This window comes from Phoxinus phoxinus (genome assembly GCF_949152265.1).
Source record: "Phoxinus phoxinus genome assembly, chromosome: 11".
Taxonomy (NCBI): Eukaryota; Metazoa; Chordata; class Actinopteri; order Cypriniformes; family Leuciscidae; genus Phoxinus; species Phoxinus phoxinus.
Window position 1 is genome coordinate 32,741,083 of NC_136886.1, and position 23,810 is coordinate 32,764,892.

The 23,810-nt window shown below is 36.9% G+C and overlaps 2 protein-coding genes across 2 annotated transcripts in view; one reads left to right on the forward strand and one right to left on the reverse strand.

Annotated features, from left to right (window-relative positions):
• On the forward strand, positions 1-10,864 carry lrrc41 (leucine rich repeat containing 41). The gene is made up of 10 exons (XM_079628590.1): positions 1-179; positions 301-387; positions 617-687; positions 1,474-2,149; positions 3,858-4,085; positions 5,622-5,768; positions 6,979-7,077; positions 8,305-8,433; positions 10,348-10,420; positions 10,492-10,864. Exons 1-10 carry the CDS (start codon positions 92-94, stop codon positions 10,709-10,711), a joined length of 1,818 nt encoding a protein of 605 aa, XP_079484716.1. The 5' UTR covers positions 1-91; the 3' UTR covers positions 10,712-10,864.
• The window catches only part of rad54l (RAD54 like), a 19,548-nt gene continuing 6,504 nt past the window's right edge, over positions 10,767-23,810 (reverse strand). Inside the window, exons 10-18 of the mRNA XM_079628589.1 lie at positions 21,326-21,452; positions 21,169-21,243; positions 18,254-18,384; positions 18,046-18,156; positions 14,633-14,756; positions 14,020-14,098; positions 13,520-13,699; positions 13,245-13,408; positions 10,767-11,160 (exon numbers count right to left, since the gene is read on the reverse strand). Of these exons, the coding sequence (XP_079484715.1) occupies positions 10,959-11,160; positions 13,245-13,408; positions 13,520-13,699; positions 14,020-14,098; positions 14,633-14,756; positions 18,046-18,156; positions 18,254-18,384; positions 21,169-21,243; positions 21,326-21,452 (1,193 nt within the window). The 3' untranslated portion in view covers positions 10,767-10,958. The remainder of the gene's footprint in view (positions 11,161-13,244; positions 13,409-13,519; positions 13,700-14,019; positions 14,099-14,632; positions 14,757-18,045; positions 18,157-18,253; positions 18,385-21,168; positions 21,244-21,325; positions 21,453-23,810) is intronic.

Here is a 23,810-nt window from a genome sequence, read left to right on the forward strand (position 1 = left end):
CATTTTTATTTCCGAAACGCATGACGGAAGCACAACAGTAGAAATGTATCGAGCACGCGCCCGGTTGTGAGAAAACAATCTTTGTGCAAAAATGGGAGTTTCTGATGGAAGTTCGTTGGTGCAAATGTGCATCGTGAAAGTTGCTCAAAGCATTGATGTATTAGAAAGAAAGGTTTTGAGTGAGTTTTACACATAGCAACAATTATTAACTTGTCAATCCCTATTCAAGACTTCATATGTCATTTAAAAGACGTGACCAGTTTGACATTTATAATATTGTGTCTATTTGCCTTGATCTAGATCTGCCTGTCTCTCTCCTGAAAGATTTACTGCCACATCTGAACATTTACTATCTGGACAGGATTGAAACTGCTGCTGCCACTAAAGGTACAATAGTTCATCAATGCATACATATGAATGAAGAGCATCTGATAAATCCCAGTGTGTACTCTTCATATATATACTGTGTGTGTGTGTGTGTGTGTGTGTGTGTGTGTGTGTAATGGTGTAGAAAATGGATTCCTTTGAATCAAAATGTTCAAATATAGGCCATGTTAATGAAATAAAGTTAGGGTGTTAGATTTAATGCTACAACCTGATGCTATTTTTTTTTCAGGAATCTCCACCTCTGTAATTTGGGCAAAAATATGGAGAGATCTGGATCAGACGTGGCGCTGGAGAGCGAAGGTTTGTTCTTCATATGATCATCTGAATTAAATCCTGGCTGTCATCATGTGTGACGTCAAGTTCCTTATAAGTATAACTTACATGGCCATTAAACCTTCATTTTATACATACATACATACATACACACACATATATATATATATATTTCAGAGTTTTTAGTCAAATTCAAGTCAAATTCCTCATAAGTGCAATGTACATGGTCAATAAACATTGTATTTTATTTAGTTTTTTTGTGTGTGTATTGTTTTATTTTGATTCTGGATTTGTAGTGCAAACTACAAAGTCAAATTCCTTAATATGTAGACATTTTTATTTTATTTTGTTGTGTATTATTTTATTATTATTTTGTAGAGCAAACTACCAAGTGCAACTTACATGGCCACTAAACCTTTTATTTATTTATAAATTTGTATTAAACCTTTTATTTATTTATAATTGTGTATTATATTATTTTATTTCATTCTGGATTTTTGACTGGAAGTCAAAATCTGTATGTGGACCTTTTTATTGAATTTTTCTGTGTATTTTTTAACTGAGTTTTTAGAGCAAACTACCAAGTCAAATTCCTTATAAGTGCAACTAACATGGCCAATAAAGATTTTATTGAATTTTTTTGTGTATGATTTTTTATTTTTTAATTATGGATTTTTAGCACAAACTACCTAAAAAAAAATCGAGTTTCTTATATAGACCTTTTAATTTAATTTGATCCAACCCTTGTTCCACATGAGACCCGTGTTATGAGCAAGTGCACTAAACCTGAAGTCTTATTCTCCGTGTTTTCAGTCGGCACCGCTCACTCAGGACTGGAAGCAGCGATGTTTGGAAAGGCTCTTCCACATGGTCATGTTCACCCAGGTCAGGCGAGGAGGATCGTACCTCTCCAACCTCAGCGATTCCTCCATCCTCTCCATGACCGTGAAGCACGTCAGAGTCCTCTCTCTGAACACCTCGACCAGAAACATCTGCAGGCTCGCATCCGCTGACCTGCGGCCCATCCTGAGCTCCCTCGAAGCGGGAGTGACGTCCCTCAGATTACTGGATGCCAATGCTCTGTTCAAACACGGGCGGAAGTACGTGTTGTTTATCCTCCACCGGCTCCTGGACCACGGGTCGGTCCGAGAAGTGGTTCTGAGAAGAAACCCAGATTCATCTTTCCTGCGCTGGCTCATGTCCAGGCACAGGGGTCCTCAGGGGTCATCGGGGTCACGAGGGACGCCCCACGCAGAAGATGACGGAGAGCTGGAGGAACCCGCAGCCAAACGTCTCGCTTTAGACGTGGAGGAGAACCCAGAGGTTTTGTGCAGCGAGTTTTCGTCCTTTAGCAGCCCTGCTGACCACTGTCCCGAAGGTCAGATCCACTCGCTTGATTTTGAAGTGTCCAAATGTGAAATCCTGACCACGGTGTCACATATCCTGCCCACATGGCTGTGTCTTCACACACTACATCTTCACAGTGACTGTAAGTACATGCTGATACTTAATTATGATATCTAGTTTTTCTTAAACGTCTACACATATGGACTAGTCAGGTGGAAGTGTGTGTGTCTATACACACAGTTCTTACTAGCATAAGTGAACACACCCATGCTAAAGTTGACTATAAAGAGGAATAAAAAAATTATCTTTTGGAAATTGATCTTAATGCCTTAATAAAATAAATGAGGAAAAATCCAACCTTTAAGGACACCAATTTTCTTTGTGAATGAATAATGTATCGTAAATAAATAAATGTTCTTCTTTAAAATACAGTGTGTAGTCAGGACACCCCTATGTTAAATCCCCATAGAGGCAGATTTATATTTTTAAAGGCCAGTTATTTCATGGATCCAGGATACTAAGATCCTGATAAAGTTCCCTTAGCCTCTGGGATTTAATATCCGCACATCCTCACACACTCTTCACCACACCTAGAGATCAGCATGTTTTATTTCAGTTCGCCTAATATCTGGTTTGATTGCATTGAGAGATGATCTTATGGAGAGTGCCCCCTGCCGATCTCTAGGTGTGATGATTTTAATGTCCAAAAGATGATTTTTTTATTCCTCTTTTTAGTCAACTTTAGCATGGGTGTGTTCACTTGTGCTAAGCACTGTATATATACACACTACTGCTCAAATGTTTAGGGTCATTAAGGTTTTTTATTTAAGAAATTAATTATTTAATTCCACAAGAATGCATTAACTTTATCAAAAGTGACAGTGAAGACATTTATAATCTTACAAAAGATATCCATTTCAAATAAATGCTGTTTTTAACTTTTCATCTAAGAATCTTGGGCAAAATGTGTCACGGTTTCCCACAAATATATTAAGCAGCAAAACTGTTTTCAACATTGATAATAATCAGAAATGTTTCTTCAGTTCAGATCATCATATTATAATGATTTCTGAAGGATCATGTGACTGAAGACTGGAGTAATGATGCTGAAAATTCAGATTTGATCACAGGAATAAATTACAGTTTAAAATATATTCACATACAAAACAATTCATTACAATTTTTTACAGTTTTTTTGTATTTTTTTTTATCAAATAAACCATAAACCATTTTATCAAATAAACCATTCTGGTCACTTCTTGGTGACCAGAAGAGACTTTTTTCAAAAGCATTATTTTATTTTTTATTTTTTAACTTTTAAATACACTTCCCGGCCAAAAAAGAAAAGAAAAAAAGTTGCTGTGTGGATTTAAAGAGGCAAGTCCTTAAGAGTCTGTGATTGGATCATTATTGCAGTGATTATTATGTTTCTAGCATGTTAGTGTTTGGCAACAGTTCTTCTAACCCTAACTGATGGAGTGTGTAGCTTTTCATTTCTTAAACAACCATGTAAGAAGACACATCATGGCTATATTCCAGTCAAGATTCATCAGGATCAAACTGTGAAAGAATGTAGAATCAAAATTTTCACATATGAATCAGATCTTAAACTCATTGAAAGTCTTTGGGATGTGCTGGAGGAGACTTTACAGAGTGCTGGACTCTTGCATTGACTATACAAGATCTTGAGCAAATATTGATACACATCTTGATGGAAATAAATGTTTTGATGTGTACTTTTGTCACTGTATATATATGTTCCTCTTTTGTTCTAGTCTGGCCCTAATACAGAGATCTCTGACTGCAGGACGGCGTGAAGTAAAGCAGTCGCCGTGTGTTTGTCTGTGCAGGGCTCATTCACGAGGAGGAGATGTCCGTGTTGGTGGAGTCTCTCAGACGCTTGTTCCTGAACCCCGGCTGCTCTCTCACGGATCTCAGTATAAGTCACGTGTGCGGTCACACACACTTGATCAGCGTGCTGAGAGCGTGTCCGACTCTACGGAGCCTCTCTCTGGAGATCTGCCCTCCTGCCGACAGAAACGCACGCAGACAGCAGACGCACATCACTCAGAGCAAAGGTGAGTCAAACTAAACTCTGCAGATGCATGAGATGTTGATATGCTCCAGTTCTCATGCATAGATAGATTGAAGATGTTCACTTTTGGCCAACAACCTAGAGGCGGCGTAGATTACGTGACCCTGGACCACAAAACCAGTCACATGGGGCCATTTTTTGAAATTGAGATTTATACATAATCTGGAAGCTGAAAAATAAGCGTTCCATTGATGTGTGGTTTGTTAGGATAGGACAATATTTGGCCGAGATATGACTATTGAAAATCTGGAATCTGAGGGTGCAAAAAAAAATGAAACATTGAGAAAATCGTAAAGTTGTGCATTTATGTTCACGATTGTGCTGCATTCACTCACAAAAATAAATGTTTATATATTTACAGTAAGAAATTTACTAAATATCTTCATGGATCATGATCTTTACTTAATATCCTAATGATTTTTGGTATAAAAGAAAAATCTAAAATTTTTACCCATACAAGGTATTATTGCCACAAATACACCCGTGCGACTCAAGACTGGTTTTGTGATCCAGGGTCACTTATTATATAAAATCAATGGCATCAAAATATTGGATGGCAGAAGAAAGAAATTGTAAATCCCAAAAACCAACAACAACAATGAGGCAGTTTTTTTCTCCCTTAATCTGATCAAAGGCTTTTATATAATTTTTTGCCCAGAATTTCTTACAAAATAAATGATCACGCTTAGTTTTGTCAGACAGCAAAATTTTACTGAGCAGATACTGGATCAGTGCAGGGTTATTATTGAGAACCATAAAAATACATTTTTGGTACTTGAAATAAAATAAATGTGAACTAAAATAAAATAAATATATATATGTTTAAGTTTTCATTTAATTGCCAAGGCACAATTTCTAATCTTTTTTAGTAACTAAATGGAAAAAGGGTGAAAAAGTAACTATATAGACATTTTAAAAAACGATTAAAAAGGCCCGAAAACAACAAAACTAATAAAACTTTAAATAAATTTAAATAAACTAAATAAATAAATATCTCAATTATATTAAAATAACACTGACAGTGTCATCACTCTTAACTGGTTTTAACTGAAGATATTTGTTTAATTTGGTCTATCATTCATTAATAATGATATAAGTTTGAGATTGATAATCTGTGACCCTGGATCACAAAACCAGTCACGAGTCGCACGGGTATTTCTGTGGCATTAGCCAACAATACATTGTATGGGTCAAAATTATTAATTTTTCTTTTATGTCAATAAAAGATGTTCCATGAAGATATTTTGTAAATTTCCTACCATAAATATATAAAACATTTATTTTTGTGAGTGAATGCAGCACAATCGTGAACATAAATGCACAACTTTACAGTTAGACTTTATTTGCACCCTCAGATTCCAGATTTTCAAATATTGTCATATCATAACAAACCACACATCAATGGAAATCTTCTTTATTCAGCTTTCAGATTATGTATAAATCTCAATTTAAAAAAATTGACCCATGTGACTGGTTTTGTGGTCCAGGGTCACATACAGTGTTAATCTGTTCTTCCCAGAGCTGTGTCTGGAGAAGCTGTCGGTCAAATCCACCGGCCCGATGACAGTCAAGTGTTTTCTGCCGGCGCTGACGTGGGCTCCCAAACTCTGCAGCCTTCATCTCACAGGAATACACCTCTCTCCACGCTTGTTTCACACACTAGCAGGTACATTTACACAAGACCTCAACTTCCTTCTGTCACCCTTGTGAAAATTGACATGCATAAAATACTACAGAAATACTGTTAAAAGAACATACAGGTGAAACTCGAAAAATTTTAATTGGAATATTGTGGAAAGGTTTTCATAAGCTGTAAGCCATAATCATCAAAATTATAACTAATAAAGGCTTGAAATATCTCACTTTGCATGTAATGAGTCTATATAGTATATTAGTTTCACCTTTTAAGTTGAATTACTGAAATAAATGAACTTTTGCACCATATTCTAATTTCATCTGTACTTAATTGTGAACTGAACGCAATGTTTTCAGACACTGATGCATGTTAATTGCAATTAAATGAAAATGTATTAGAGTTTAAATGGTAACGGTTTACAAATAGGCCCTGTTAGTTAACATTAGATAATGCATTAACATTTACTAACAATGAGCAGTACATGTGTTGCAGTGCTGCTTGTTAGTTAATACCGGTAAAAACACAGCCGTTCACTGTCAGTTCATGTCAGCTCGGGTTCATAAATAACATTAACAGATACAACTTTTGATTTTAATTCGGGTTTTTTTTGTAAATGTCGAAATTAACATGAACTAAGATGAATCTGACTTGTTTAGAAGTGTTTTCACTGTTAGTCCAATGTAGTCTTGTATGTCATATATCAAACAACACTACAGTTAAAATTACAATCAAGTACTTTACTATGTTTGTCAACACATTACAATAAGTGTACTTCTTTTAAGCACGACAAATCATTTTAAACATGATTTAAAATGTACTTTAAAGTAAACCCTTATTTTACATTATTACAAAGTGCATTTTTTAAACATACTTAATAGTTGCTTAAAAGTGGCCTTTTATTTAATTGATATTATAGTTGTTTTACAGGAATATACTCTTAAGATTTGAAGTGCACATCCAATACAATTAAGCGTACTTCTTTTTCACAAAAGCAGAGGCCAAACAAATGTATTTGTGAGGTAATGGTGAAAAAATGTCGTAATGTAGAAATACTTGCCTTACATGATTCTAGCAACTTCTTTAGTTTGACTTGTAATGTTTGAAAATTACATTATTTCAGTGTTGTATTACAAAATGTTTTTCCCGACTAAATGCTATTAAGCTACAAACTAGTTTTGTTTTGTACAAACACAGTTAATTCATATGTTAACATGATACATGTCTCTTTTCCCCCTCATAGAATCTAATCCTTTACTCAAAGTATTAAACCTGGAGGACGTAAACCTAGCCGACTATCACCAGGAGATTCTTCATTTTCTGGAATATTCGGTGTTAGAAGGTACAGCATAATGCATAAAAAAACAAAAAATTCTCGGGCCAGCAGCATGTGTCCAAATTTCAATCCTAACCGGTCTATTTCATGAGGAACGATCTGAAAACAGGGCTTCAAGTGTAAAATACCGAACTTGTCCTTTAATAATACCAGTTACAGTGCGTATTAAACATGAATGAGTGTCTGAAAGTGTGTTAAAAGATAAGTTAAAGTGTGTTTAACTTATCGAAATCCGTATCATGTCACTGGAATGCTCAATCAGTGTTTCAACCGCGGAAAGACGTGTCATGTAACATCACATTTACCTCAGAAAAAACATATCCAGTGACCATAAACTCATTAATCAGCTAGAAAAATGAACTCTAGAGGAGCATTTTTCTCAATATATGCTCCATTACATATTCATTATAATTTTTAATGTTCTTCAATAGGCCCATTTAATGCACGTTTGAATAAATCTGGCAAGTTTTTATGACATTAAATGTTTATATTTCATATAACTTTATTATTATAAAAATAAATGTGTAATTTAAGTGTTTGTATACAAATCAGTTAATTTTTACTTTCAATATTATAGTAGGCTACAACTGACTCCCATTGTTTACAGCATTAGTTAAGAGATTTGTTTTCCTTGAGAAAATTTGCCATGTATTGTCCCTGATATCTAAAATAATCAATATTGAATCGAATCAAATTGCAAGCTTGTGAATCGAATCAAACTGCAAGCTTGTGAATCGAATCAAACTGCAAGCTTGTGAATCGAATTGCAAGCTTGTGAATCGAATCAAACTGCAAGCTTGTGAATCGAATCGAATTGCAAGCTTGTGAATCGAATCAAACTGCAAGCTTGTGAATCGAATCAAACTGCAAGCTTGTGAATCGAATTGCAAGCTTGTGAATCGAATCGAATTGCAAGCTTGTGAATCGAATCAAACTGCAAGCTTGTGAATCGAATCAAACTGCAAGCTTGTGAATCGAATCGAATTGCAAGCTTGTGAATCGAATCAAACTGCAAGCTTGTGAATCGAATCGAACTGCAAGCTTGTGAATCGAATCAAATTGCAAGCTTGTGAATTGAATCAAACTGCAAGCTTGTGAATCGAATCGAATTGTGAAATTTGTCGATACCCAGCCCTACACCCCGTGCAGCACTTCTTGCATTCCTTGTATTCATAAAAAAAGCTCGCCTGAGTCTTGAAATGCCTAATGTTTGCACTGTTGATTGCGTCTCAGAGCTGTCCTTGAAAGACTGCAGGCTGCTGGACAAGTGCACCGTAAAGAAGGACTTCCTGCTGCCGTTTGCAGAAGCGCTGAAAGGGGTCTCGTCCCTCCAGAGCCTGACGCTGGCACAGAACCGCCTGGGTAAGACTCAACTCGCTCCACAGTGTTGCTATTATTTTTATTGAATACTTTTATCCAGCAAGGATGCGTTAGATTGATCAAAAGTGACAGTTAAGAGATTTGCAATGTTACAAAAGATTCTATTCATCAAAGAATCCTGAAAAAATGTATCAGTTTCCACAAAAAATCTGAAGCCGCCGCACAACATTGCTAATAATGAGAAATGTTTCCTAAAGGGTTAGTTCACCCAAAACAATTTTTTTATCAGTAATTACTCGCCCTCATCATGTTGTTCAAACGCCGTAACACTTTCGTTCATCTTCGGAACACTGAATTAAATTTTAAGCTATTTTTTATTAAATCTTAGAGCTGGCTCGCTGGCTCACTCCTCCGTAGGCTTCTATTGTAATTGAAACTTGCCGGCCCAGAAAAGTTATTAAAGACATCGTTAAAATAGTCCAAGTGACTATAATGGCTCAACCTTAAAGTCGGCATGAAATCAAAATTGACCCTATTTACTTTGTTAGCGGATATTACTAGTCTTGTGGTGAACAATTAATCCGTGCAAATTAATACACGGGAAAAAATTGTTTGCCGAAGTTATCTTTAATCAAAGTCTGAAAAGTTACTTCCGGGTCTGGAATGGTTATTTTTCTGATGACATAGGCTTGACGACTTGGGTTGGTTAATCGCTTAACCACTCCCTCAAACCGTTACTCTGCTACGGGCGAGAGATGGAGAGGAGGAGCGCTAAAGTAAAACCCTGCCCTCTGTTCAATATTCCGTTTCACTCGGAAATGCGTCACAACACTTGAGAAAAGTTGTTTGCAACTTCCGGTTCACGCGGACTTTAAGGTTGATCACACGCTGCTGGTCATGTGTGTGATGCTGGCCAATAGTGAGCCTCCGTTCTGACGTACAGCCCTGAAGCGCTGCTACACTACATAAACTCACTCAGAGGAACACACAGTATGGCAAGCCGTTTTAACTTTTATTCATTTCCAGGATATGAATTCTTGATATCAACAATTTAATTACTGATATCAGTAATTGTATTTTCACTAGTGAAATGTCACCATAGGCTGCCATTCAAAATCAATTGTTGAAATCAAGAATTGATTTCTTACAAGTAGAAATATCATTTTTGATATCAATAATTTAATTGTCACTAGTTGAAATGTCTATTCTTGATAAACAATTGAATTGCCACTAGTAAAAAAAATTCATTTTTGATAATGTATTTCTGATATCAATATTATTTCAGAAATTAACCGTCACTAGTGAAAATTGAATTATTGATATCAAAAATGAAGTTACAATTCAATTGTTGATATCAAGAATAGACATTTCAACTAGTGACAACTTAATTATTGATATCAGTGAAAATACAATTATTTGCATTGTTACTAGTAGAAATCTAATTCCTGATATCAATAACTATCATTTTAACTAGTGAAAATGTAATTGTTGATATCAAGAATTCATATCCTGGAAATTAATCTAAGTTAAAATGGCTTGCCATGCACACAGAAGAAAATGAATAGTTGAATAAAGTCCTTATTTGTTTTGTTTTTTTGTGCACAAAAAGTATTCTCGTCGCTTGATAAACTTAAGATTGAGCCACTTGGAATATTTTAACGATGTCTTTAATAACTTTCTGGGCCGGCCAGTTTCAATCCCATAGAAGCCTATGGAGGAGTGAGACAGCGCTCAATTTAACAAAAAATATCTTAATTTGTGTTCTGAAGATGAACGAAAGTCTTACGGGGTTGGAACAACTTGAGGGAGAGTAATTACTGACAGAAATTTCATTTTTGGGTGAACTATCCCTTTAAGCAACAAATCAATATGTTGATCGTCTAAGAAAAGTTAGCAATTTTGTGTTTTGTGAAATAATGGGGGGAAAAATGACCAAACTTGTTTTTCTTTTTCCAGCATCAGGTGTCATCGAGATAGCCAACTTATTCTCAGGATGCCGTCCCAGCAAAATCACAAAATTGGACCTCAGGTAATACAGGTTGTGTCGCATGCATCTTCCATACAGGTTTGTTTACACAATAAACGTGTTCTTTCACACAGCTCAAACTTCATCCTTCCTGCGGAGCTTCTGGAGTTTGCACAGCTGCTGGAAACATGCAGGCCAGCTCAGCGACTGACACTAGACCTGCGCTTCAATCCACTGGATCGTGACCCTGAGGTCAAAGGTCAAGCTCTGCGAAAGCTCATCCCGTACTGTAACATATTAACGGATGACTGGGACTCCAGGTCCACCATGGCGGATCACATCAGTGTGATGTGACGCTCTTTAGCTGTGTTCGAAAGACATGCAGATGGGACTAAGAAACAACCAGCTTGGATATAGTTGACGTTTAATGACGCTGATAGGGACAAACATTGAATTTGTTTATAAATGCACAGAATAAATAAAATGAAAGTATAAGGAAGAGAGTTCAATTACAGTGTACTATTGATTGAACAGCAGAAAGCTGCTCTCCTACAGTTCCCAGATATGTCGCACAGTATGATCTGGTGTTTATTCACGATGCTCAGACGACTCCTCTCTGGTCCTCATGCGAGCGCTGGTGAAAGACGAAGGAGACGGCCGCGTCCCAGGACGCCTGCAGCACCGGGTCCCTCAGGCCTCGTTTATCTGAACAGTGCTGCCAGTTGGACAGATCGCTGGTGCAGTCCGAGTCATCTGGAGGAGGACGCACCTGACGGTTGTTTATACAGCGCCTACAGCGAAACCTGACACACACAAAGGGATTTAAATACAAATGTCTCTTGATAATCTTATTAGAATGGCTAGAATTAGAATTAATCTAATTATTTCATGGCATTTAAAAAAACAATGTGGCATTTAATCTGGCTATCACTAGACCAAGCTCAATGGGAAGTCTGCTCTTCATTTCTACTGCACAAGAGGCGTGATCAACGGGATAGTTCAAATGACTGTGTACGCAATTGGATAGTCATTCAACCAATCAGACGCAAAAACTCCGGTTTGTAGCATTGATCAGCGGTTTGCAGAAGCAGCAATATTGGCATCGAGCAATTTTTGCAGGTTGTGCAAAAAAAACAAAAAAACTTTAGAAAGGTATTTACACCCACTCGAGCGATTTGTTTGCTAAAGAAGCCATTGAGCTTCATTGAGAGGTTAAAAGGAATTGGATTAGTCACTTCTCTATCATCATCGTGTTAAACACACCAATGGTGCGGCAGTTTGTGATTGGTTCCCGCAAATTTGTAAAGGAAGCAGGATAGATAAATGTACAGCAGGGTTCCAGACTGCGACCAAAATGGACTATATGCACGGAGCATTCTTCAAAACTTCCATATTAGCCAGCTGGAAAATCTCCGGTGAAATGTCACTTGCTGGTGTGTCGGCATCTTCAATGTCCTGAGGTAGATTTAACAGCAGAAATATTTTAATACTTAGTTTATAATCAGAATATAGTCACTTAAATAGTCAGACCTAGCATTTATTTAGTTATTCAAATGTAAAAAAAGAGGTGTTCCTCAGCTAAATCCAATCATCATTCACACTTTCGTTTGAAACCGAAAAAGATTAGTGAGTACTTTAGTTAAATTTATTGAACAAAACTAGTTTTCACAAGTGTGCTGAGATCAGTGAGCTTGTGCTGGCAGGTGACAGTTATTGTTTTTCATGAGAGTTTTGTGAATACCTGATACTTCACTTTGACAGTTTATTTTTAAACCTAGTGATTTTATAATATTTATTGGTATATATTTATAGTTTTTGGTCATCACGTTTCTTATTCCAACGTTCACATTGGCTTCAAGTCTTTATTGCAATCAATAAAACTACTTTATTGGCAAATTAGGTAAGTGTGATAACGGCATTAAAATATAAATACAACATTAAAAAGTCAACCATAATTGATGGTTTTGTGTGGATGTACAGTGAACAGAATGTGCATAATTCCTAAATTTCCTGAATTCCTAATGGACAATAAGTCATATTAAATTTAAAAGATTGAGACAACTATTCATCAGCATGCATTGATTAATCTATGTTGTAGCAAAAAAAAAAAAGTGTGACCAAATCATGTGCTGGTGCGACCAACTTAGAAAGTTGCTAGCACCCGTGCAACCAGTGGAAAAGTTAGTCTGGAGCCCTGTACAGGTTTCCAGCCTGAGCTGCAGGGAGAAATCAAATCGCCGGCGGATCAGGCTGGGTTTACCCGTCTATACAGCATTAGGTGTTAAAGGTGAAGTATGCAGTTTCTGCAACCCTAGAGTACATAGTGGATTTACAAAAAAACGTGCAGTCGTGCCTCCCCAACTCAAACTCAGTTCTTGCAGGAGCTTATGAAGGCATGTCTTAACAGGTCAAAGTAGGCTAATTTCAATAAAAGGTCCAATACATTAGGAATATGCATGTGCATGAATATGAACAGCACATTTAGCTGTGTTGCTACATGCTGTTTTTATGAATGGGTCATTGAATCATTGATGATCCATTCAAATCCGCAGATTCGTTCATGAAACACTGCTGTGTGTTGCAGTTGTGCTGTGGCTTTCATGGGAAGTGAATTCATTGCAAAATAGAACAAACAATACTGAGTTTAAAATGTACACCACTTATTATTGTGTTTGTCTAACTTGAAAAAAAATCACATTTGCGCAGATATTTGGGGGGAAAAAATGCATTAATATCAACATTAAAATCAAGAACGTTTTTGTATCGAACGGAGTTTGAGTCTTAAATCGATCTCTATGCACAGTCTGTGTCTATATTTGTTCTTTATGCTAGTAGGTGCTAAATGCACACTTTAACAAAGGTGAGCAGCAGTAATGCAGTGTTTTACCTGTCGTGTGTGTCGCTGACTGTCGTCTCGTTGAGTAAGAAGAGTTCTCGCAGCTCTCCAAGAGAGAAATGTCTTTCCACATCTTGTTCCTCATCCACTACACAACTACTCAAAGCTTTCTTATGAGCCTGTCTCTGTAAGATCTTTTCCTCTATCGTTCCCGTCTAGCAGAGAGGGAAAGAAACAAGCTAATGATCCACTTTTAAATGATGAGCATCTTGTATAAGATACTTTTTGTTAGCCATTTAATTGGGGAAACATCTCTCTCAACTCACCGACAGCAGTCTGTAGATGAAGCAGGTCTTCTTCTGTCCATCTCGCCACACTCTGGCCATCGCCTGCTCGTCATTGGCTGGATTCCAGTCAGGGTCGAACATCACCAGGCGATTTGCACCAATCAGATTCAGCCCACAGCCTCCAGCCTTGCTACTCAGCATGAAGATGAACTCTGGACTCTGGAAGAGAGGAATTCAAGTGCTAAACTATAAATATTAGATGAAAAGCAAACTTATTTCAGTTAGCACACAAGGCAACATTTCTATTTTAAGTTGAAGCACTAAAATGTATAACTGAAAATTTAAATTGACCTAAAACTGAAATAAAAATAAACCTAAATAGTGATTAAATAAAGAAAAGCACAAAATTAAAAATGAATCACACACATATATACACATGAAGAGGTCATCATTTTTTTTAACACTATATTAGTATATAAATAAAACTAAAATAACACTAATAAGACTTCAGATGAAAGGTTGAACACAGTATGACTTACAGAGGGGGTGTTGAATTTCTCCACAACCTTTGCTCTCTTCTTGATGGACATTGTCCCATCCAGTCTAACATAAAGGTATCTATTCATGAAGAAAAAATTATTATTAAACCATCATAAGGCTGAATGGTAATGCAGGTGAAACTCAAATTTTAATATCATGCAAAAGTTAATTTATTTCAGTAATTCCACTTAAAAGGTGAAACTAATATATTATATAGACTCATTACATGCAAAGTGAGATATTTCAAGCCTTTATTTGTTATAATTTTGATGATTATGGCTTACAGCTTATGAAAACCCCAAATTCAAAAGGTTTTTATAAGCTGTAAACCATAATCATCAACATTATAACAAATAAAGGCTTGAAATATCTCACTTTGCATGTAATGAGTCTATATAATATATTAGTTTCACCTTTTAAGTGGAATTACTGAAATAAATGAACTTTTGCACCATATTCGCATTTTTCGAGTCTCACCTGTATTTCGGTTCATGGCTATAATTGTAGATAATGTTGTGTACATCTATAGGGAGGCAGATGGGGAAATACTTCCAGATCAAGGCTACTTGAACTCTACACTGATGTTGGATTTATATTATCTGAAATCCTCACCTTCGGGTTCGACACAGCTTTTCAAAAAGGTCCAAAGTCTGTGTGTAGTTAGAGACCAGAACCACTTTATCACTTGTTGTTGTTCTGGTCATCGCCAGGATATAATCCAGTACCAGCATCTTCCCTGAACACAAGGCAGTCATAGATCAGTCAGACTTTAATAAATCAGGGCCTAAACGCCACACATTATGGGTTTTGGCCAATTTAAAATGTACCCTAGCAAGGCTTGTACCATGTTGTTTTACATTTGATGTTGATTGATTTAATTATATAGGTTTAGATTAATATTTAATATTTTAAATAACAGATTAAATTGATGTTACAAATAAAAGGGATTTGATTTTACATGGTTCAGAAAAATTCAGTAATGAAGGTTAAAAAGAAATGCCACAAATGTTATTTGCTGAGAACTAATATTGTCAACGTATTTAAATGTATTTCTGACACTCGTTAAATATTACCAAAGTTTAGGGTCAGCAAGACTTTTTTGAAGTCTCATGTTTAACAAGGTTGCATTCATTTGATCAAAAACAATAAAAACAGAAATATTCGATTCGAATATATGGTAACACTTTACATAAGGTTCATTAGTAACATTAGTTAATGTACTAATTAACATGAACTAACAATTAGGGCTGTAATCAACCAAAGGAAATCTTGGTCGACTGAAGTCCTGAAATTTCCGACTAAAAATCGACTAAAAATGACGTTAGGAAAAAAAATGTTAAATTAATTAGCTGCGCACTGTGCCTTGTAGCCTTGGTAGCCTTGTTGTCCGCCTAAATGAATTATAAATAAACATAAAAAAAATAGTAGGCTATTTGCAGTATATTAAATCGTTTTTGACCTAATTATTTTGCACTGAAATGAGTCTGACACACGAGTCTGTCGGCTCTGACAGCGTTGCATCACGTGCACCTGCGCAATATCATAGCCTATGATTTCCGAAAATAGTACTGTTGTCAACTAGTGATATCATCACAAGAACTTTTGAGGAATATGCAACAATTTAGACAATTGTTTTTAGCATATGTATTATAATAACTGACAGCTCGCAGAGTGAGGCTGAACACAGGAGCGCAGCTTCGCGGCTGAGACACGAATAGACTATTAACTTAAAGCTTTACTTTTAAACACAAAAGGCACGTCAATTTTAATAAAAAAATAATATTTATTAAACAAACCAGATCAAGAGCAAAAACGAAATAAAGTGCATAACTGAAAATAAAGCATAGGCTCAAAACTAATGCAAACAGTGGCACAGCGCATTAGGCTACAATCATTTTTTCCCGTTTTCTATAAAATAAAATAAATGCTGCCACACTGCCGATGTCTTTGTTGATATGGTAGAGGAGGACTGACTATGAATTAAACGCTCTCACAATTAAATAAATAATATTCAGCAAACCTTCTAGTAGCCTATTTTCTTCAATCTGTCTCTCTTCTCCGGTGGTTGGGCTAATCCAAAAGAAGTGAAAGCAAGGGGGGTGTTCTGAAGACAGACTGTTACCTGTGAAACAGGGGTGCTCTGAAAACACCCGCATTAGCAATTAATGCTTTCCACCTGATGAAACGAACGCGGCAAAACTGATGAAACGAACGCGGGAAAACTGATGAAATGAACGCGTCAAAAAATCGACCAATCAGAATTTTGGTCGAGCCAGAACGTATCGACCAACAATCGACTAATCGACTAGGAGATTACAGCCCTACTAACAATAAGCAATACATTTATTAGTGTATTTGTTAATATTTGTTAATGTTAGTTAATAAAAATACAGCTGTTCATGTTAGTTCACAGTGCATTAACTAATGTTAATGTTATTAAGATTTTAATAAAGTATTAGAAAGTGTTGAAATGAGCATTAACAAAACTTAATATATGCTGTATAATATGATACATGCAGTTCATTATTAGTTCATGCTAACTAATGTAGTTCAGTAATGAACCTTATTGTAAAGTGTTAGTGAATATATTTTAAAACGTAACTTATTCCTGATCAAATTAAAATTTTCAGCATCATTACTCCAGTCTTCAGTGTCATATGATCCATCAGAAATCATTATGATCTGATGATTTAATTCTCAAGAAACATTTCTGATTATTATCAATGTTGTAAACGGTTGTGAGGCTTCACATTTTTGTAGAACATTTTTCAGGATTATGAACTAAAAGAACAGCATTTATTCGAAACTTTTTTGTAACAAAGGCCCTGATCACCAAACGTGTTTTTTGCAGTGAGAGGCGCCTTTTAAAAATAGTTTTATTATGTCAGTGAGCGTTCTGCGCGCTGTTTATGCGCCCCAGGCGCCTTGCGTTTTTTGCAGTAAAAAAAAAAACGCAAGCTCAGAGCGGAAAAAGCACCTGACGTCATCGCGTTTTTTCCACTGTCCAATCGAATGAATGGAGAGGCGGGCCTTCCGTTGTGGTGATGAAAGCTAGTTGCTTTGAACGCCCGGAGAGTGCGATGATGAAGGATAAACTTGTGGGGCTCTCGCGGGTTACCAGGAGCTAACGACTTCACGGACCGTAACTACCACAATGTTAACAGAAAGTAAATAAAGTTAATAAAAGGCTGATTTGACGCATACTTGACTGACAGGACAGCTGTTTCGGTGGTTGCCTAGCAACATAAAAAAAACGCAGCGCACTGCTTGTTCTGTGTGTTCGGGGCAGTGCTGTGCGCCTCGTGTTTTCGAACCTGAAAAACGTGTTTGGTGTGATCTTAGGGCCGTTACATAGTCAACTCATCGGTACGCATACGTATCCGCAAGGCTACGGCCGCCATTATGCGTTGATGCATAGCCAAATGTGTCGTCTTAGTTTTTGATAAGCGACGTGCCGATGCACGCAACACTATGCGTTGTCAGTGGGGGCGACATTGCAAGTATTGTACATAAATTCAAGTATATTATGTTTACAGAAGAAGGTTTGAATACAATGGCGGGCAAAGAGGAAAAATTATGCAAGCTTATACGTATACATCCGCATTTATATGACAGTTCATCGCAATTACACTCCAATAAAATAGCGTTGAAAAATGCCTGAAGAGAGGTTGCAACCGCGATGGGAAAGGCCGTAGATAAGAAGAAAGGCCACTCTTGGCCGTGAAAACGAACTGGAAAAGTGCCCGTGACAAATGTAAAATCAGCAATATGCACTCCTCTTCAGTTGCCATTTCGATCTGAATATCACGTGACCCGACTCTACTAATATCACGACTCTACTACCCCCTGTTGCGTGAGCGGTGTATTGCATTTCACGCATCGCCCGTGACGCTTGTGTCCACTGTTAGACTATGAAAGGGAGCGTGTCGCTCACGTTGCTTGCGTTGACTATGTAACGGCCCTAAGTGTAACTTTTTTTTTTTTAAACAACAACTTTTTGAACGGCAGTGCGAGTCAGAACTGACCTGAGAGCTGTGGTTCTACTGCTTTAGTTGAATACTTTTCTGGGAAGAGGTCCAGTGCTCCATCAAAACCCTCTTCTCCTGCCAGACACTTCTCATAAATCAAGGCAGGATCTAACAGAGAGAACAAACATTTTTTGCATGTAACAATAACTTTGTCTGAAAATAAAAAAAGGGCGATTATGTCAAAGGTAAAGAGCTCCACACTCACGGTTGCAGAGCTTCTTAAGCGAGGTGATGGACGACAGAGAAGACACCGTGATCTTGCCGGTCTGCAGACTCTCTACAGGTTTGGACTGCTTCAGGAATAACTTGTACAGCTCTTTCTGGAGAGGAGTCAGACTGACAAAAACACACAAATATTATTTAATGCTTCCTTTAAGGCAAAATAATCAAAGTTAAACTTACTATTTAAAGGGTTAGTTTATCTTTGGAACACAAATTAAGATATTTTTGATGAAATCTGAGAGCTGTCTCACTCCTCCATAGGCTTCTATGGGGTTGCAACTGGCCGGCCCCGAAATTAGTAAAGACATCATTAAAATAGTCCAAGTGACTACAGCGGCTCAACCATAACTTAAGCGACGAGAATACTTTTTGTGCGCAAAAAAACACGAAAATTATTTATTTAAATTTTTCTTAATTTGTTTTCTTATTTCTACACACACAGAAGAAAATGAATAGTTGAAAAAAGTCGTTATTTTAGTTTTTTTTTGCGCACATAAAGTATTCTCGTCGCTTGATAAACTTAAGGTTGAGCCGCTGTAGTCACTTGGACTATTTTAATGATGTCTTTACTAATTTCGGGGCCGGCCAGTTGCAACCCCTTAGAAGCCTATGGAGGAGTGAGCCAGCTCTCAGATTTAATAAAAAATATCTTAATTTTTGTTCCGAAGATGAACGAAAGTCTTACGGGGTTGGAACATCATGAGGGAGAGTAATTACTGACAGAATTTCCATTTTTGGGTGAACTAACCCTTTAACCCCCTGGGGTCGGCAAACGCGCGGGCGCGTTTTGCTCGTTTTTTTTTACATAGCAGCAAAATAGACCTAAAATACTCAGTCAGTTTTGGTCATACAGCCTTAAGAAATATGAGAAAATAAGCTGTTAAATGTCTACTTTTTTATGTGTCCACTTACAATCGAAATAAAACATTGTGCTTTTGTAAAATAAAGAAAGTAAACAGGGAGTGCTTTATGCCTCTCCGTCTCCGTGAACTTTTTTTCTGAAGCACGTTTCTAAATTTAAACAAATCTCAGCGAATACTATTCACTCAGACATGAGCTATATATCTCTATAATCATTTAAGTGTGTAGTTTTAAATTATCTAATTCAAAACTAAAACAAATATTCTCTGTTTATGTAATCTATATAAAAAGAGCGAGAGATCAGCTGTGCTCATTATCTTTCTGGCACCTCATTACTCCGCTAATGTGACACGCCCATCGAGAGCGCGCGCTATTCAAACGCAGATCTGAAGCAACAACACATGCAAACCAGTCAACGCCCACAACAGCTGGACAACACGCTCGCTGTGAGGAATAATAATATCGTGATAATCCTGGACATTTTACCTCAAACGTGCTGGAGTAGCCGAACAACGGATCCAGCTGCAGATCATCAGTAAGTGCTTTGTTCTAATCGCGATATGAAATGGTGTCTGTAAACCGCAAAAGACTGTTTAAATTTGAATCGCGTTTCTGTGTTTGGATGAATGAACGGCGCATGCTGTTGTTTACTACAGCTCGCGGAGTTTCGCTTTTAGCAAACTATCTATATTGCCTACTGAGATGAGTAAAAATCGACTGAATACGTTGAAATAAAATGTATTTGTATAAGCAACATATTAAACTGCAAATTAACATTTATTCCCTAATATATATTATAAAAGACCATATGTTACAGACGAAATATGAAAGACAAAATTTCGTTTTGGATAGATTATTTATAAAGCTTTTACTGCCACATCAAAACCTAATTTACAAGGTGCAAACAAAATCTTTAAAGGTCAATATAAGCCTTCTCTATAAATTATTTTTGTGTTTTATTAGTGACAAATTTGGGGAGAGGATAGCCTACATAATCCAAAACTTTCTGAAAATACGAATGAGAATTAACTGCACAATTACTAGAAATGTTTACCTTGGATATTATACAATTTGCAAGCATACAGTTTGTGGAAAAATACACTTTTTTCAAGATGTTTCCAACTCTGAACCAATTCTGTAGTAATATATATATATATATATATATATATGTATATATATACCGGTATATATATGTATGTATGTATATATGTATGTATATATGTGTGTGTGTTGTCTTTGCATTTTTTCTTGTAGCCACAGTGACACCTAAGGCTCATTAGTATGCACTGCAGCATTAGCAGGTCTTCTTTGTCTTCAGGTGTGAATGAGGACATTATTCATGACCTTCTTGGATCATTCACGCCCACCTGCATATTGCCTTTCCAAACAAAAAGTGTCTTACAAAATTTAAATCAATCTATTGTTTAATGTGAACGATTAGCCCGGATGATTTTCAGATCATTTTGAAGTAAATACTCTAGCCGACAAGATCCATTAGTCAAAAGTATTGTGGGAATATGTGAAGTTGGTCGTTTGTGGTCTTATATCAGAAAATTTAAGTTTGAGTTTTTTGAATAACCACGCATAAATAATATTCTCTCAAAAATGCAAACATGTACATATATGTTGCTCACATATTATGATAGCCATGTTCGTGCTAAATAGAGTGTAATTACACCTTTGCCATTAATATGTTTATAAGCAACTGAAAAAAATACAAATATCAGGGCATTTCAAAACATCTCAAGGACCCCAAAAACACCTTAGACTCCAGAGGGTTAAGTGCTAATGATGGCATACATGCATGAAGTTACTGATCCCTGTATTAAACACTTGATATTGTTATATACAGCATTCAACATTTGAAGTGGATCAAAACTTTTCAAAGTTACGCATGAATTTTGAACAATACCCATTCTTGTCTTAGGACAACTTTGCTGAACGTTTTTGATCCACTTCAAATGTTGACTACTGCATGTTATTTTGAGCCTTGCTATTACAGAAAGTAGGTAATATGACAATCAACTGATCTCTTACTTGCAGCAGACAACTTGTTCAATCTTCACAGGCAGATACTTGGACAGAATATCTGAGGTTCTTCGAATCAAACACCTTAACAAAACACACACAATGTTTAATTGAAATGATTTGAATGGTGTGATAGAGCGGCCGGGCCGTTTTCTCTCACGCTCACCTGTTTACAATGCCGATGAGTTGCTGGAGTTTCTCCTCTCCGGCAGCTCTGTCTTTATCACTGGCGTCGGCGTCACGACCCTTTAGGATTGGAATCTCAAACCGTTTCTTAAACTCCTGAGCAGTGCCTGAGAGAAGAGACGATTGAAGAAGCACACACATAGAAGAGAGATGGACGATTATTGAAGCACACTAGAGTGCAATTACACACTAGAGTGCAATTAATTGAATTTCGATTTCAGCTCCCAACGATCACCAAAATAGTACAATCGAGTAAAAACTATTATTTTGCTTGTGCAAGAACACTCTTATTTTGTCTTGTGTTCTGAATGACACGTGCACATCCGCTGTCCCGAAGCCATAACCTCTCTCAGCTTGAATGTTTAAACTGAAAAGACTTCAAAAGAAGTGAAAATTATCAATAGTGATGCTCCGATTGATCGGCAAACCCCAATAGCACGGATAAAAAAAGTCGATCATGTGACGTAAATTACTCGCGCAACTTTTTTCCACCTGTATGCGCACAGGCACACAGATGCACACTGCGTTGCAAACACAATGCTAAATCATATTACAAAGTCCAGCAATCAATTTAATTATTACATGGCTTGGTTTAATAATGGGCGATATAAACGATATGCGATATAAACGATACAAAATTGGCCTACGATAGAGATTTTAATTCTATTGCACTATCGCGATAATGCATGTTGATGACAATCTACCCGCGAAATTTAGAGCCACGAGCTGCAACCGGCTGAACCGCATCATATTCGTCGTCATCTTGAGTAAACATGGCTGACAGCGAAACGGAGGAGCTGGTGAAAAAGATCGGTGCAACATCCATTATTTGGACTTTAAGCCGTCCGATGAGCAGCAGCAAACTATGCAGACTATACAGAGAGCGTGGGGCAACAGTTCGGGGTAACACACACGACTAATCTGTTCTACCACCTCAACACGAAACATGTCACTGAATACCAGCGCGTATTCACAAAATAGTGGTGTAAACACAAAATCTCTGTGTGCCCGATTTTAAGATTCGTTGTTGTGTTGCTTTTTAACTGAGAAGACATCAGTTTTTCTTCTCTTTGCATCTTTTGTGTCCTTTAAAAAAATAGCCAAGCTAAAACTACATTTGATTTGGAGTGCCTTCTGCACTGTTCTGCACTTTTTACTGTCTATGGCATGGCACTACTGTAAATAAACTTTTATACTTGAAGCATTTTCTTTAGTTGACGTATAACAGGAGAAACTCGAAAAATTTGAATATCATGCAAAGGTGAAACTAATATATTATATAGACTCATTACATGCAAAGTGAGATATTATAAGGCTTTATTTGTTATAATTTTGATGATTATGGCTTACAGCTTTATGAAAACCTTTTCACAATATTCTAATTTAGAATTTGGTTTTTTTTATTAGCTGCTAGCCATAATATAAACATTAGGGCTACTTAAAGTCTCTGCAGCTAGTGTTCTTGAATTTTATTTATCTGCAACATTATGTTGTATAATTACAGTTTTGCACAATAAATGTTCTCAAAACGACATACACCGTTTCTTTCTTTCGTTAAATTTTTTTTTATATTTAGCAGTTGTTTGGCTTTCCTTAGGGTCTGTGTAACCTGTTCTGAAATGGTTTTATTATAATTTATATATCGTGATATATATCGTTATCGCAAGAGGCTGCAATGTATATCGCAATATGGATTTTAGGCCATATCGCCCATTCCTAGCTTGGTTGAATTCTAATGTAGAATGCGGTCTGTTATTTCTTGATAACAGACCGCTGCTAAGTATAACAGACCGTTGCCATGAAAAACAGAGCGTTGCCATGGACGCAGGATTCTAACCGTAGAGACGGAACGGACTATTTTCTTTAGCGGAAGCAGAGCCCGTCTACGGAGAGCCTGTTCACTCCCTATTAAGTCCTATTGTACCGAATTTTGGTTGTAGTTCCACCAGAGTTCCACTGGGGGCGATCACCCCCGAGTGCAAAATGAATGGGAGTCTATGGGGCTAGACGGCTAAATTTGTCCCTTTCAGCCGGTTGCCGTTGAGAAATCTCAGATTTGATTGTAGGTTTGGCAAGTTCAACATGGGTTATAGGTCGAAAATTGAATGAACGAGTACTTATGTCCTTTCGATTTCTTACAGGTTGAGTTGTTGTTGCCTATAACACGCTAGCATTCTGCTAATGAACGCTGATTGGTCAGTGAAGGACTGGTTACGACCAGAGATACCGCTTGATGGCATCATGGCATCCGAAGCGGGAACAGAATGTATTCTAGCAGAAACTCTTCTAGCACGTGTGTTTACCTGTGTCACCTGTGCTGGCGATGCCTCGAGAGAAAAGAAAGTGCAGAGCGCGAAAGCACCACAGTGACTGAAGGATTGCCGTAAAGCAGTATCTCTGGTCGTACGATGTGTATGACGTCATTGACATTTTGAAAGACTTTTTAAAGCAAATAAGTGACTCTA